The 16,615-nt window shown below is 33.3% G+C and overlaps 1 protein-coding gene across 1 annotated transcript; it reads left to right on the top strand.

Moving 5' to 3' along the window:
* The first annotated feature begins 247 nt into the window (after nt 1-247).
* Nucleotides 248-15,333, top strand: Rgs18 (regulator of G protein signaling 18). Its single transcript, XM_048357807.1, is given in 7 exon segments — nt 248-555; nt 1,048-1,079; nt 1,082-1,148; nt 2,676-2,737; nt 10,986-11,152; nt 13,933-14,384; nt 15,323-15,333. Coding segments are annotated over 6 exon segments (762 nt in total). The 5' UTR covers nt 248-379; the 3' UTR covers nt 14,191-14,384; nt 15,323-15,333.
* Nucleotides 15,334-16,615: the final 1,282 nt, after the last annotated feature.

The raw sequence follows: 16,615 nt of genomic DNA, 5'->3' as shown, positions 1-16,615 counted from the left end.
CAGAAATATCTTCCAATATTCCATGTAATGCTTTGGTACACTGCATTGAATACATGCTAAAGACTTACCCAAGGTTCCTATGGGAAATGACAATGTTGTTTGAGTCTATTAACATATTATTCTGGTTGCACAGACTTTCAGGAGAAGTTACACTGCAGTAAGACAGTTCTTTACCTGGGCAACCAAAAGTGTCTTTGCAAATTCTTAGTATCATTTCTCTAAGTAGCTCAGGACCTAATTCCTCTTAACTTCCTCTTTTCTACATGTTTACAGAGTTAGAAACATTGCTCTGGACTTCTTATTCTTATTTTTTGTTGCTTCTTATTTTTTATTTATTGTACGAACTTCTGGAAAAGTTGAAGCAGCATTGTGTTCTGCCATGTATACCCATGGACAGGCATTGATCTGTGACCTCTCTTCATTTTTGAGGGGGAAAATGGAAGCATCATTGGTTTTCTTTTCTCAACTAAATACGTGTGAATCTAAAGAAAAAACTTTTTTCAAGTTAATACATGATCCAGGAAAAGAAGAAACCAGCAAAGAAGCCAAAACAAGGTAAAAGAATAAAAATTTATGTACTCTTACTTTTAAAACCATGATTGATTCATATTTACTAGCATTTACTTTAAAATATCTGGTGGAAAATGTGCTGTTTGTACCACTGTGCCTTGGGGGAGGGAGAGCTTTTTCTTTTTTATTTAGAGGAAATAACTATTAAACTAAAGATGTTTTCATTTTTTTTTTAAAAGTAGCACTTTTAGCCACAAAATAATAGCAGAACACATTTTTACTGAAATAGCACCTCAAATTCTTGTCTGTACTTGTCTGTCATGGAGGTAAAAGAGAAACATATTCAACTCATGCTAACATAATTTTATGCAAACATAATACATAGGATTCATGTGTGTACTGAAGTATATTTATGAATTGGTGAATGGGAGTACCACTGATTTCAAAATTATCTCAGTGGCATATAAAAAATTTTGTTATTTACATAACTTGTTCTAAAGATAACCATTATTATTATTATTATTATTATCATTATAGAACTAATGAAAGAAGAAATTGTTTAAGTCTTCTCCTAAAAAACCTGACTTACACGAAGCAAACCACTCAAGTAGATTTGGGTTCTGGGCAAGAGAAACAAGGTAAATAGTTTTCATTACTATGGGAGATTCTATAATTATGAAAAAAAATTAGACTCTTCTGATTCATTGAGAAATATACAGCACTCTAAAAATGGCAGAAATTGCATTTCAAGGAACTTGAAATATTTCTAAAACTAAATCAAGTTAGCAAATTGAGTGAAATAATTACATAAACATTTAAACATAATCATTTATAACTGATATCTATCAACAGTTAACATCCCAAAATGGGGACATATCAGTAATTTTATCCACTGAAATCCTTTCGTTAAAAAGTTAATCACTTATTTTCTCAGAAGTATATTTTGGAAAAATGAGCTAAAAACAACAGCAAGGTAACAAATAAAGGATGTTTTAGTAACTTTAGCATTTCTTCACATCAAAGAAAGTAGAATCATTTGTATATTATTTTAACACAAAGTCATTCAAATTAAAAAAACACAATTAAAAATCTAGAGAAATATTTCACTGTCTACACTATCAAAATCTTTAATATACTTTCATAAAAATACAATGTATTTCTTATTCTTTTGATATCTAATCAATCATATTTCCTGATTGTGTACAAAATAAAGTGCAGCTTCAAGAAAATTGCATTTATTTATTTATTCATTTATTTATTTATTTTTGTCGGTTGTGGGGCTTGAACTCTGGGGGTGCTGAGTTCTTTAGCTCAAGGCTAGTGCTCTACCACTTTAGTCACTGTGCCACTTCAAACAGAAGTGGATAATCAGAGATAAGAATCTCACAGACTTTTCTGTCCTGGGTGGCTTGGAAACTCAGTCCTCAGATCTTCACTTCCTGAGTAGCTATCATTACAGGTGTGAGCCACCAGCACCTGGCAAGAAAATTGCAATTTTAGAAATAGGAGTTTAACTAAGAAATTTGATTAGTTGTGGATTACATTTAATTGAATTAATTCACTTATGAAATTCATTTTATTTCATGTACTTAATTAAATAGATAAGTGTCATAATGTCCTTTTACATGTTTGTGTTATTTTGAACTTCATACATAATTAGTTCTCTTAAAAAATAAAACAATTCTCAAACCCAAATTGTTATTTTCACATATTATTATTGCTATTTTAACAATAGACAAAATCTAAAACAAATTTAAATATTTTTTTAATTTGATGATGTAATATATATGCAAGTTTCATTGCATACCAATTAAAAGAGAGCCAGGTGATGGTGGCTCAAGTCTGTGATCCAAGTTGAAATCTGAGGATAGTAGTTGGAAACCATCTAGGACAAGATCGGCTGTATGAATCTTATCCCCAAATAGTACTAAAGACCTGGAAGTGCAGACGTGGCTCAAGTGGTTGCAATCCTAGAGCAAAATAAATAAATAAATAAATAAATCCTCCAAGATAACACCAAGTCCCCTTGTTCTAGCCTCACAACCGCTACAAAGAGTAAGTGGAAAAAAACCAGAGAAGCTCCAGGAAGTGTAGTATAAAGAGCAATCCGACAGCATATGTTCAGACAGATTCATACCAGACTTGCTGCATTTTATGTCTTTTAGATTGTCTCCTGAAGAAGCAGTGAAATGGGGTGAATCATTTGATAAACTGCTTTCCCATCGGGGTTAGTGATATTTTCACCAAGTAATTTATTCTTTAATGGAAAATTAAACGAAGTATGCACAACAAGCTGTCATAAAAGTGTTTACATGATGACTAATTTACAGTAACATGAATTGCAGGTCAACCAGGGTAAACTAAAGAACAGCAGTCAGCCAAGGGAAAATACTACTTAAATCTTAATTTACTAAAAATTGTTTATTATTGAAAAATGTTAATCATATCTCTTTTATGGTTTTTAATGACCACATTTGATTTTCCTGATTTTTGAAGGAGAACTTCAGTCTCATTAAATCTGTGATTAACAAATAATCCACATTAATTTCACTCTTAAGCAATTACGAACTTAATGCAGTTTTTTTGTAGAAATTCAAGAAACATTCATGAAGATATCCTATCAATGTTTTAATTATAAAGCAGAGTTTTATACAAAAGTTAATTGATGATCACATCTTGCTTAGGTAGAGTTTTATGTTTCTGATGGAGGTTGAGGGTAAAATTAAATTCTGGTTGAATTCTTCAGCACAAAAGTAGAACACAGATTAGCTGGATTGATAATCTTGACTCAGTTAATTTACCTAGTGTCAGACAAGAAAATGTTACTTTGGTTCAGAGTATTATTTAAATTTGTACTAAATAAGTGATGGAATGCTACAGGCTTTATTATTTTCTTTAGTGAACTCATCACCTGAAAAAGCCGCATATTATTATAACTGAATATTTATACTTCCCCCAAAAATTACTTTGAATTCTGTGTATAACAAAACTCCATGTGTTTCATCTTTAAGATGTGTGGTTCCTGTCACCAAAGGAGCTAGGAAAATAATTTTTATAATTCAGCTTTAACTATTTTGCTCTCTGTAATGAAACGTCAACTTATGCTGTCTGCTCTCATTTTCTATATTATTCTTTAATTGTGTACCCTCTGTAAAATCTTGGTGACATGGTTATAGACCCTGAATTTACTGACGTAAGGACTCTATATGTCTTCACACTACCTATGAGAAGTTTTCATCTTCTTTTGAATTGTGATGGTTTTAGAAAGAGAAAATATAGTTAGAGATGTAATGGCTTAAATTTAGGGAAAGGTTCACTGGGTGAGAATGGAGAGTAAGGACCAGAAAGGAAGTCAGTGATGAAAAAAAATCACTATTATTTCCACCTTGTTACACCAAAATGTTATAATCACTCCTTGTTTCTATTGAAAAGGATAAGGAATGTCCCCCAATTGTCTTCTTCATTCTTGGTATCTTATAACTTAAGAATTAATCAAATATATGTCAATTTTTAAAATATATGTAAACTCTATACCATAGTGACCTTTCTTCTTACTAATTGATTGACAAATAGTTTTATATCTTTTTTGTGGTATTATGTGATATTTTGATACTGGAATATAAAGTAAATCAATTAGAATATTAATAATATCAAACATTAATTTTTTATAGGATGGAAACATTCTAGCAACTTAAAATTAACATTAAATTATGCTTATTTATGGAAAATTATAATCACCCTATTGATCTATAGAAAAGTAGAATATACATCTAGGTAACTATTTTTTTTGTAAATAATCATTAACCTCTGTCTATCTTCTTCACCCTCCTACATTTTCCAGTCTCTGGAAACCATTTTTCTAATCTCTGCCTCTATGAAGTAAATTATTTACCTATTTACATATGAAAGAGATCAAGCAATATTTGTCATTATGACTGTGCCATAAATTATATCATTATTTTCTACTTTAGTGCTGTACAGTATTCCATTTTATACATACAATAGATATATACATATCACATTTTCCTTATTCATTTATCTATCCACAGATTATTTTTATTTCTTGGTATTGAGAACAGAAAAAATACAATCATACCTACTCTCTGGATATGAGAAGGTTTTTCAGGCTCAGATTTGTTGTTATTCATAGACTCAAACATAATATTTTTCTCTATAATTTCATTTACATTTTTAACAAATTTTCTTTTTATTCCTTGGTGGTACACTGGATTGATTTACTACATATGTAATTTACCACATAAGCCATATCTCTAATCCCTTAAGATCTCTTATCCAAAATTAATTTACAGCACTACTCAAGAATTTTTGTTAGTGAGAAAAAGGAACCGGACCAGATAATGATTTATTAGAAAGAATATGATATTGTTCATATGTGGAAATTTAAATGTAGCTTCCAAAGTATTATGTGCTCACATAAGAAATGCAAATTTGTTTTTGGGAAAAGGTTCTTTCTGCATTCCTCTGAAATTGGAGATCTCTTTTCTTCTGCAGCATAAAAAATGTGCAATGTTAGTTAAGTGTCCTAATCACACTGACTTTCAACTTCCTCCAGTGTAAATGGAGTTAATGACTTTTAGGTCCTATAGAAATGGATTTATCAGGACTAAATTGCATGATGGAAAAGAAACCAATAAATGTTAGACACTACACAAAGTTCAGTGGTTACTACTGTAATGAAAAATAATAATTACTAAATCTAAAAACCTTTTTCCTGCTTTGAATATGCTATAAACTGTATAACCATAAGTTAGATGGCAAAGATTAAAATGGAAAGCAATATATATCCTGGATTTATTACTCTAATTTAATAAATTGTCACATAATGATTCTATCATACGCTCATTATCTAAAGTGAAGAAAGTTTTAGCAAGGTGATTATTCCTACAAAATACCTTCACCTGGCATTCTGTAAATTTTTTTTTTTACAATTGCAATTAGCCAAAATCATATTGATTAAATTAAATCTGACATTCTCCCTTTTCACAACCAGTGGAAATATTAAAGACCTGTAAATGATTAACAATTTAAATAAAAATGGGTAATGTGGATTAAAAAATAATTACTGTCTCAGTGAGACATTAATAACATCTCATGATTAAAGTTCTAAATGGAAAATGTTGATTTACAAGTTATGCTACTAGTATTACTTTGTGGAATCAGTTATTTTTATTGAAATGCTGATTGAAGTAGTAATGTTTAAAGTAATTGTAAAAATTAAAGTGGAGCACTGTGGCTCACATTTGTAGGTCTAGCTACTCTGGGAAGTGAGAGTGGAGGACTGCAGTTCAAGTTGCCAGCCAGGGCAGGATAGTCCATGAGACTTTTATCTGCAATTAACCACCAATAAGCTGGAAATGCAGTTGTTTTTCAAGTGGTGGAGTGAAAAGCTCAGGGAAATCTCTTATGTCCTGAATTCAAGCCCCAGGATGAGCACACATTCAATATAATAGTAATAGCTATTATTACATTGGTAATATAATAATTATTGTTCTTACAATAATATCAGGAACCTAAACTCTTAAAATTATATAAAGTATTACAATAAACTAAAATATTATCTTGATTACAGTGGTAAAAGTCGATTCATTTCTATATACTAAACTCTAGGAAAGTAAAAGAAGAAAGTCAATGAACCAACACACATATATTTAAAACAGAAAGCTCCTATATGCACATGTTTTGAGAATCACCAAGTCCTGTCAAATGTCACATAATTTTATTTGGGCTAAATGTGTGCACTTCTCAGATTCTGTATGTGATACTTCTGTAAAGGAAATAAAAAAATGAATTAAATGTACTCAAATGGTAAACTAAGTGATAAGCATATTAAAACACAGTCATAATTTTAAAAAATGAATCATAAGAAAGTATAATTTACATACAAATACCTCAGTAATAAATAAATATTGTTTAATAAAAATCAAAGATACTAATATGCCAAAAACCAAAAAAAGATTTAGAGGTATATTAACTAGGTGAACTTTGTTGCTTTTTTTTAAATTATGCTATCTGAAATTTCTCATAATCTTTGGTGGTCTTGGATCCAATTATTTTCTAATATCCAGCTATAAAATTCTCTGAAGAAATCTAATTTACTGAAACTACCAATTAAAACATAGCAAGATAGGGACTCAAGAGAAAATAAAAATAAATTGAGAATTCACCTAGAAAATACAAAGAACTTATCAGTTTTAAAAATTATTATGCAGACAAACAGAAAGAAAATATTTAGAACAATAATCCATTAAAATGGATATTAATATGAGGAAATAAAAAAAATATTAGAAATTTAAAGGGGGAAGGAAATATGGGTGTCAGGGAGCCACTTTTCATCACAGTAAAAATTCTCTATAGGCAAAGTACAAAAAGATGTTTTAAAAGTTCTCGGTGGAGCTGGAGCTAAGTGCAGAAACTTAAGTTCAAGCAATTGATTTATGTATTAATACTTTAATTGTGGTTTTGCTTTTACAGATTAGATATGCCCACATACCAAGTTCCATTTCTTGCCAAGTATCATTGTAAAATTTGGGGGGGAAATGAAAGGAATAAAAGTCAAACCAGTGAGAAAGTAATAAAACAATGATCTTAGTTTCATAAATACAAAAGTTTTCTTTTTCTTTTTTTTCTTTTTTTTTTTTCTTTTTTCTAGTCCTGGGGCTTGGACTCAGGGCCTGAGCACTGTCCCTGGCTTCTTTTTGCTCAAGGCTAGCACTCTACCACTTGAGTCACAGCACCACTTCTGGCCATTTTCTGTATATGTGGTGCTGGGGAATCGAACCCAGGGCTTCAAGTATACAAGGCAAGCGCTCTTGCCAATAGGCCATATCCCCAGCCTGAAAGTTTTCTTTATGTATTTATTAGCATTTTGATCTTTGGAGAACTAAGTAAAAATTTTCCCATTTATTAATTAGATTATTCATTTTACGTTTTAATTTTTATCCCTTTTAAATGTTAAAAGTTAATTGTTCACTGGCTGGAGAACAATATTTTTTCATTTTATGGGTTATCTCTTGAGCCTGGTGATTTTGGGGCAGGGGAAGTAATTATTGATTTATCTGATAAAGATCATAGATCTGCTATTTCATTGAAATTATTAAACATTTTCTGCAAAGGTTTTGTTATTTTTACTATTTTGATTAAATTTGTTTTTAGTAAAATTACAAGCTTTTGTTAAAATAATTTTTTGTTTGTTTTAGCCACCATTTTGCTTTGTTAAATAATAATTGAATAGCTTCTTCATACTGGGGATTGAGATTTAGTGGCAAATTAAAAATGAGTCTTGTCTCATGAACCTCACAATGTAGTAGAGGAAATAAAAGGAAAGATCAGTATGATATTTTAAATGTTGTCCACAGTAATAGGACATAGTATATAAGTGATACTTAGATCATTTTTGAACAATTGGTGATTTCCAAATAAGATGATTTCTAATTAAAATCGAAATTGGCATAATGGCTTAGGAAATTAAACTATATGTTATGAACCAGGAAGCTGGAAAGAGGCAAGAAACACCTGGAAATGGTATTATGGACTAGGCCATTCTTACAGTATATGCAGGAGATAATTGTGCTCTGAATCAAGGGGTACAAGACTTCATAATAGTAAGAGACAAATGCAGGAAACAAAAAAGGGACACATGATATAATTTGATTGCACACTATGAATGAGGTAAGAGGGAAATTTGGCAACCTTGATTATAAATGTCACAGTTCATTTTAGATTAAGTCCCTAAATGAACAATATTATTGGATGGGAAACCTATGGAATCTTTGCATCCAGATGAACCATTTTCTGTCTTTCAGGAAATTAAATGGAGGAGGTATTCAAAATGTTTTTGGGTTCCCCCCAAATAATCTCGTGGCTCAGGAAAGAGGCATGAGATTTATGTCATTGGTAGATTGTGAAGATGCTCAAAATATTATTTTGGAATATTGGGTGATTTTCCTGGAACAAAAATTTAAGAGAGGATGAACAGAAATAAACAGAGAAGGATTAGGGGGAAATGCACAGAGAGTTCTAACAGGAAAATGAGGAGTGCAGGTGCCATAGAAGAGAATTACAGACTGATGTGCCATGGCGGCAAGGGTAGAAAGAAACGGTGTGTGGAATGTGAAAAAAATTCACTTAGAATGATAAATTGATCTGGCAAACTATTTTAAGTCTGTTGTTTAATCCAAGTCCTGGTCTAGTGTGTTGGGAAGTAAACAAGGTAGAAGTGATTAAGACATCAAGTGGAGAAAAAAAAATTGTTTGTATCTTCAACTTTTTTATTTTTTTTTAATTTTTATTATCAAACTGATGTAGAGAGAGGTTACAGTTTCATACAATAGGCATTGCATTCATTTCTTGTACTGTTTGTTACCTCGTCCCTCATTCCCCCCTCCCTTCTCCCCCTTTCCCTTCCCCCCCCCCCATGAATTGTTCAGTTCATTTACACCAAACAGTTTTGCAAGTATTGCTTTTGTACTACTTGTTTGTCTTTTTTTTACCCTGTGCCTCTTGATTTTGGTATTCCCTTTCAATTTCCTACTTCTAATACCGGTATACACGGATTCCAATGTACTCAGATAAGATAAAGAGATAGTGTAGGTACAACCACAGGAAGGGGATACAAGAAGATCATCAATAATAGAAGCTACAGTTACACATAGCACGTTGAAAGTAGTTACAACAGTGATATAACAATCATTTCCATAACATGGAGTTCATTTCACTTAGCATCATCTTATGTGTTCATAAGGGTATAGCTATTGGGCTCTTGTGATCCTCTGCTGTGATTTGCCTAAACCTGTGCTAATTATTCCCTATAAGGGGGACCATAGAGTCCATGTTTCTTTGGGTCTGGTTCACTTCACTTAGTATAATTTTTTCCAAGTCCTTCCATTTCCTTACAAATGGGGCAATGTCATTCTTTCTGATAGAGGCATAAAATTCCATTGTGTATATGTAGCACATTTTCCTGATCCATTCGTCTACTGAGGAGCATCCGGGTTGGTTCCAGATTCTAGCTATGACAAATTGTGCTGCGATGAGAATTGTTGTGCTGATGGCTTTAGTGTGATTTTGTTTGTGGTCTTTTGGATAGATACCCAAAAGTGGGGCTGCTGGGTCATTGGGGAGCTCTATGTTTAGCCTTCTGCGCAATCTCCATACCGCTTGCCAAAGTGGCTGAACCAGTTTACATTCCCACCAACAGTGAAGTAGAAACAAAGACTATTAGTAAATAGAAAAGATATTTCATTAGCTGGAAAATATTTCATGTCAAGGGAGTTTTCTTCTTATGATTTCTTATAATGAGATGGAAATAATTTTGTCCTTTTATTGAATTTGGAGCCTTGAGTTTGCTAGTTCGACACAATACTACTAAAAGATGATCTGCCCACTCGAGTATTCCTGTAATTTCTAGAATTGGAAGCATAAACCTCTATACTAGCTTCCCTCCTTAAAGATGGGGTCTGACAGACTTTTCGGCATGGTTAGCATGGAACTGTAATTTTCCTAATCTCAGTATCCCAAGTAGTGAAGATTACAGGTCTGACCTACTTGCTCCCTGCATAAATCTTTAATGCTATCAAAACGTAATTTAGTGAAACATCATCTTCCAAAGTTGGTACTTTGAATGCAGGTGCACAAATTGTGCAAAAAAGGACAGAATATGGGATAAAGGAACTCCAGAAAAAAATGACTGAAAAGTAGATTGGAAGATGAAGAGAGAGAGGAGACAATGGATGGGCAAAGGGAAGGCTGAAGTAAATCTATTTCATGTATAACAGAAAAAGGATAACCAGTACCCAGAACCATACACAATATGAAATTGTGAACAATATAAAATTGGAGGTATTATATCCTAGAATCCTATAAACATAAATATTTCAAAGATCAATATTCTCAGATATTTCCTAGTGAAAAGCCCAGAGGTGACTCCCAAAAGTCCATTGTGTAATACCTAACTTGTAATGCCAGAAATAGGACTTAGATTATGTACAGCAACATGTCAATGATTTAATGGGTGGACTTGGGAAAAGAGGGATGTTAACACCCTGAAAAACAACACTTTTACACAGAAAAATCCAGGGTCTTGAGAACCAGAAATATGACATGAAAATGGAAAGGATGGACTCTAAATGACAAGTTATTATGCCCTGTGTAATAAAGTCTCACTCTCAGAAAGGAGCATGAACATGAAAGATGATAACTGAAGTTTACAGTAAGGGTCCCATTTTCAGTGAGGTATTTACATCTATGTGTGACATTAACCTTATATCATCAAGAATCGTGTAATTTTCATAGTTATAAAAATTACAGCAAACTTACATGTAGTACTCCTACATACTGTGTGAGATATGAACACCAATATTGCATTACAGGGACGAAAACATTTGGTGAATATTTATAATCATGTTTAATATCATGTGTTTTATTTGATATTTCAGTTATATCATTTTATTTGGTAGATGAACTGGATGCTTTTACCAGATTTCTTAAAACTGAATTTAGTGAGGAAAACATTGAATTTTGGGTAGCCTGTGAAGATTTCAAGAAAAGTGAGGATCCTCAACAAATAATACTCAAAGCCAAAGCAATATATGAGAAATTCATACAAAATGATGCTCCACAAGAGGTATAGTAATCACAACTATAAATATGTATATACCTGAAAAAATACTTTGCGAGAATGTGCCTTCATCATATCAGATTGATCCTGCCATACATTTTACCAGAGTTCAATTTGTTGTTAAAGAAAAATAGGTTATTCACAAAGAAATTTATACATGAACAAAGAGTAGTGTAAGATATTAGGATGGGAGAAAAGGCATACCTCTCATCACTCTCATCTAGAATGAGTCAATATAATTGAAATAACATTTTGGCTTCTTATTCATATTAATCACCTTAACACAAGTACCTCTCAGAGAAACTAGAGATTTCTGGAAATGGTTAAGGCAAGAGGGGAAAAAAAAAAAGTGTTTACCATGCACCATCCTCCTTTGCTTTCTCAAAAGCTATTTCTCTGTTCTAATATATGAAAGGAAATTTCCTAACAGCTGAAGAAATCTAACATGGGGGCTGGGAATGTGGCTTAGTGGTAGCATGCTCCCCTAGCATGCATGAAGACCTGGGTTCTATTCCTCAGCACCACATGCAAAGAAAAACCCAGAAGTAGGTGCTGTGGCTCAAGTGGTTTAGTGTGCCTTGAGCATGCCATGTGAAACCATAGCTTCTATTGTTGATGATCCTCTTGTATCCCCTTCCTGTGGTTGTACCTGCACTATCACTGTATCTTATCTGAGTACATTGGAAATTGTATATACTGGCATTAGAACTAGGAAACTGAAAGGGAATACCAAAATCGAGAGACACGGGATTAAAAGACAAACAACTACAAAAGCAATAGTTGTAAAACTGTTTGGTGTAAACCAACTGAACAACTCATGGGGGGAGAGGGAAAGGGGGAGGGTGAAGGGGGAAATCAGGGAGGAGGTAACAAACAGTACAAGAAATGTATCAAAAAAAAAGAAATGTATCCAATGCCTAACATATGAAACTGTTACCTCTCTGTACATAACTTTGACAATAAATGAGAAAAAGAAAAACAACAACAACAACAACAACAACAACAAAGGACAGTCCTCAGGCCCTGAGTTCAAGCCTCACGACTGGCACAAAAAAAAGGAAAATAAAATAAAAAAAGGATAAAAACCTAACAAGAGCCTGGATTAACTGGAAACAATGTGGATTTTCCCATATTGTAAAGAAAATATAAGGTAGTACTATGATGTAATTTCTAAAATAGCTATCAGACGAGAAAATATCCTTTGAGTATCATTAAATATTAATGAGTCTCTCTACTTCTGTTCATATATTTGAAAGTAATTCTTAATTTAAGTGTTAGCACTGATGTGTTTGTCATTTGAAATTTATTTTTTTAGTTTAAGTTAATATTGTCTGGATGATTAAGTTTTCTGCCACTGTGATGATTATCTGAGATAAATCAAACTAGTGGAGGGAATCTTTACTCTGGCTTATGTTTTCAGAGACTACAGTCAATGGTTGATTGGTCTATGGCAAGGATGGGAAGCAAGGAGAGAAAGCACATAAAGAGGCCCCAGAATCCCAGTATCGCCACAAGGGCACAATCCAATCACCTAACATTCTTCTACTAGGCACACATTCTCTAGATCTATTGTTTCCCTCAGCTGGCACCAGTGCCGCTGGCTAGAAACCAAGTGTTGCTAAGCAACACTTAAGACCTAAACAATAGCCCTGCCCATGCAGTAATATTGGTCATGTAGGTATTGCACAATATTTATGGTTATTTTCTATATGTTTCTATTTGCTTTTTATTTAGTGTATTGTTCTCGCTCTCCTAGGCTAACACTTTGCGAATAAGTATGTGTAGCTATTTCTGTATTATGTCATCCATAGCTATTTATCAAATATAGAAGAAAGGAAGCTAGATGTACCATGTTACTCAACAGAGGAAAAAAAAATCTTACCACCATCAGAACTAGATAAGTCAGGACTTGTAGAAGAAAATTATCGGGGAAATTTGTATCTTAATGCAAACAATAATATATTTTCTTTTACTAAAGCCGGGCCAAACTAATCTTTACTGTAAAAAGAGACCTCATATTCATGTTTCCAAGATTAACAAAGTGCATTGTTTCCAATCACCCAACTTTCCTTCCTTCCTTCCATCCTTCCTTCCTTCCTTCCTTCCTTCCTTCCTTCCTTCCTTCCTTCCTTTCTTTCTCTCTTTTCCTTTTTCGTTCTCTCTCTTTTCTTTTTCTTTCTCTCTCTCTCCCTCTCTTTCTAATTTTTAATATGCTGACCCTGGGACTTAAATTCAGGGACTGGATGTTCTTTCTGAACTTTGGTGATCAAGGCTAGTACTCCATCTCTTGAGCCACAGCTCCATTTCTAGGGTTTGGTGGTTAGTTGGAGATAATAGTCTCATGATAGACCATCCTGACTGGGTTGGCTTCAAAGCACAAGCCTCCAATCAGAATTTCATGAGTAGTAGGATTACATGGCATGAAACCCTGGCTCCTGGAAATAAAAACTTTATGAAGCACCCATATATAGTTCAATATTGTGAAAACTAGTGAGTAAACATAGTGGTTTTATATTTACAACCACAAGATTCCAGGGTTGTCAATTACAAAGGACCAGGAATGTAAGAGGTAGAAGAAGCAGATGTGGCAATGAAAGAACAAGGGTAAATGACTGGATCCAAAGATCCTGAAGAGGCATAACCCCTACACAATCAATCATGCCAAAATAAATAAATAAATAAATACATACATACCCAGTCCAACATTGTAGGAGTCTTACATTGCTTCTAAAAAGTGTTTGTTAAGTAGATTGACTTAATACAGTTTTGATTTTTGGTTTGTCTAGGTTAACCTTGATTTTTACACCAAATAAGTCATTGCCAAGACCATCAACCAACCTATGCATCACTGCTTTAACACTGCCCATAGTAGAGTATACCAGCTCATGGAGCAAGACAGTTACACACACTTCCTGAAATCTAACGTCTATTTAGACTTGATAGAAGGAAGACCCCCGAGACCAACAAATCTTAGGAGACGATCACATTCATTTACCTACAATGAATTCCAAGATGCAAAATCAGGTATTTCCATTTGGTTTTAGGAAAACCATGATTTTGATGATAAATCTGCTCATCTTTTTGTAAGATGCGACCTTTTATGTTAAGAAAGGATTACATGTTTAGAATTAAAATATATAATATGCATAAAAATGAGCAGTAAAACCTTTATAATAAAATACATACTACATATTTCCAACATATTCTGTAATAGTTCTCATTTGATGCAATTACATTTGTGAGGTCAAGCCCCAGCACTGGCAAAAAACAAAACAAACAACCAAACAAATGATGTTCAGAAAACTACAGAATAGATAATTAATAATTTGGCTAGTAAAGAAGCCAAGTAAAGTAAATGGACAGACAGTATTTCTATAATATTTAGATTTAATATGTTCCAGACTCATCCCAAGAATGACAAAGAGCAAAATCTGAGATAGGGATCAATGTCTGAATCTCTGCTTTGGTGCCTAATCTTGACACATTCACATAAACTTAAAGATACTTGCCTTCTATGTTTTTTTTTTTTTAAATAAAAATTATGTAACCCCTGTGTCTTTGTGCTCTTTATGTTCCCTACATAGTAGGCTGTCATATTTTCCAAAGCACTTCCTATTTGGTGTCCAAACTAAGAAAATAAGCAAATTAATGAGAGGGAAAACACACACACACACAAACACACACACACACACACACACACACACACACACACACACTAATGGGAATCTCATGTAATGGTAGAATGCAATTTCATAAAAAACTCAGAAGAAATTTTATAAAGAAACAACAGAACTTGGAGTTCATTTCACTTAGCATCAATATATGTGTTAATATATACATAGTTGTTGAGCTATTAAGATCAGCTGCTAGGATTATCCTTGACATGTACTAATTATTCTCAATGAGGGTAGAGTCTATGTTTCCTTGGGTCTCCTTCACTTCACTTAGTATGATTTTTTTTCCAAGTTCTTCCAGTTCCTTACGAATGAGGCAATGTCATTCTTTCTGATAGAGACATATAATTCCATTGTGTACATCTACCACATTTTCTTGAGCCACTCATCTACTGATGGGCATCTAGGTTGGTTCCATATTTTAGCAATGACAAATTGTGCTGTGATGAACATAGATGGGCTGGTGACTTTAGTGTGGTTTTGCTTGTAATCTTTCAGGTAGATGCCCAAAAGGGGTTGCTGGGTCATAGAACTGCTCTATGTTTAGCCTTTTGAGGAACCTTCACACTACTTTCCAGAGTGATTGAACAACTTTACACTCCTACCAGCATTGTAGTAGGGTTCCCTTTTGGCCACATCCCCACCAGCATCTGGTGTTTGTTTTCTTGGTAATGGACATTCTTACTGGAGGGAGGTGGAATCTCACTCTTGTTTTAATCTGTATTTCTTTATGGCCAGTGATTTCTGCACTTCTTCATGTGCCAGTGATTTTGCTCTTCTTCATATGCCCTTTGGGATTCTCAATTCCTTGTCAGAGAAGTCTCTTCTCAAGTTCTTTAGCCCATTAGTTAAGGGGGAAGTTGCTTCTTTCAGAATTGTTTTGGGGGAACTTGATTTTTTGAGTTCTAAGTGTATATTACATATGAGGCACTTTTCTGTTATATGGCCAGTAGAGATTTTCTCCGAGTCTGAGGGCTTTCTATTTATCTTCTTAGCTATATTATTTGCTGTGCAAAAGCTCTGCGGTTTAATGGAATACCATTTGTCCAACCTTTCTTTGATTTGCTGTGTTTCTGGGCCTTTATTAAGAAAGTTTCAAACCATTCTAAGGAGCCCAAGTGTTTCTCCTCTTCCTTCCTGCAATGTTTTCAGGGTATCTGCTTTTACCTCGAGGTCTTTGATCCATTTGGAATTGATTCTGGTGCAGGGTGATATATAAGGATCTAGTTTTAATTTGTTACAGCTATGTATATATGAACACATAAGATGATGGTAAGTGAAGTGAACTACAAGTATGGAAAAAAATGGACTATCATTGTTGTTGTTATTTTAAACATGCCATGTGAAACTATGCTTTTTTTTATTGTTTTTCTTCCCCATGGTTTACCCCTGATGTCAATGTAACTGATTTTGATGCCCTGTGAATTGTATATATGTTTATTAGAACTAGGGAAGAGAAAGGGAACATCAAAACAGAGAGAAAAAGGATAAAAGATGAACCAATGCAACCACATTATTTATAAAATTATATGCTTTAAACCAACTGTACAACTCATGGGGGTTAGTGGGGAGTGAGGATAGGGGAAGAAAAATTAGAGAGGAGATAATACTATCCTACATATGAAACTGTAACCCCTCTGTACATCACTTTGACAATAAAAAATTTAAAAAGAAAAAAAAACAAAAGAAACCACAGAAAATGTAGCTTGAGATTGTTTATTTTGGGCCAGTGTATATAACTGAATATCTTTAAAATATTAGAAGATTAAACAGAATTTATCTACTAGATGGGTAG

The sequence above is a fragment of the Perognathus longimembris genome, chromosome 11, assembly GCF_023159225.1.
Source record: "Perognathus longimembris pacificus isolate PPM17 chromosome 11, ASM2315922v1, whole genome shotgun sequence".
Taxonomy (NCBI): Eukaryota; Metazoa; Chordata; class Mammalia; order Rodentia; family Heteromyidae; genus Perognathus; species Perognathus longimembris.
The sequence above is the reverse complement of the archived record's forward strand: the minus strand, read 5'-3'. Positions and strand labels throughout refer to the sequence as shown.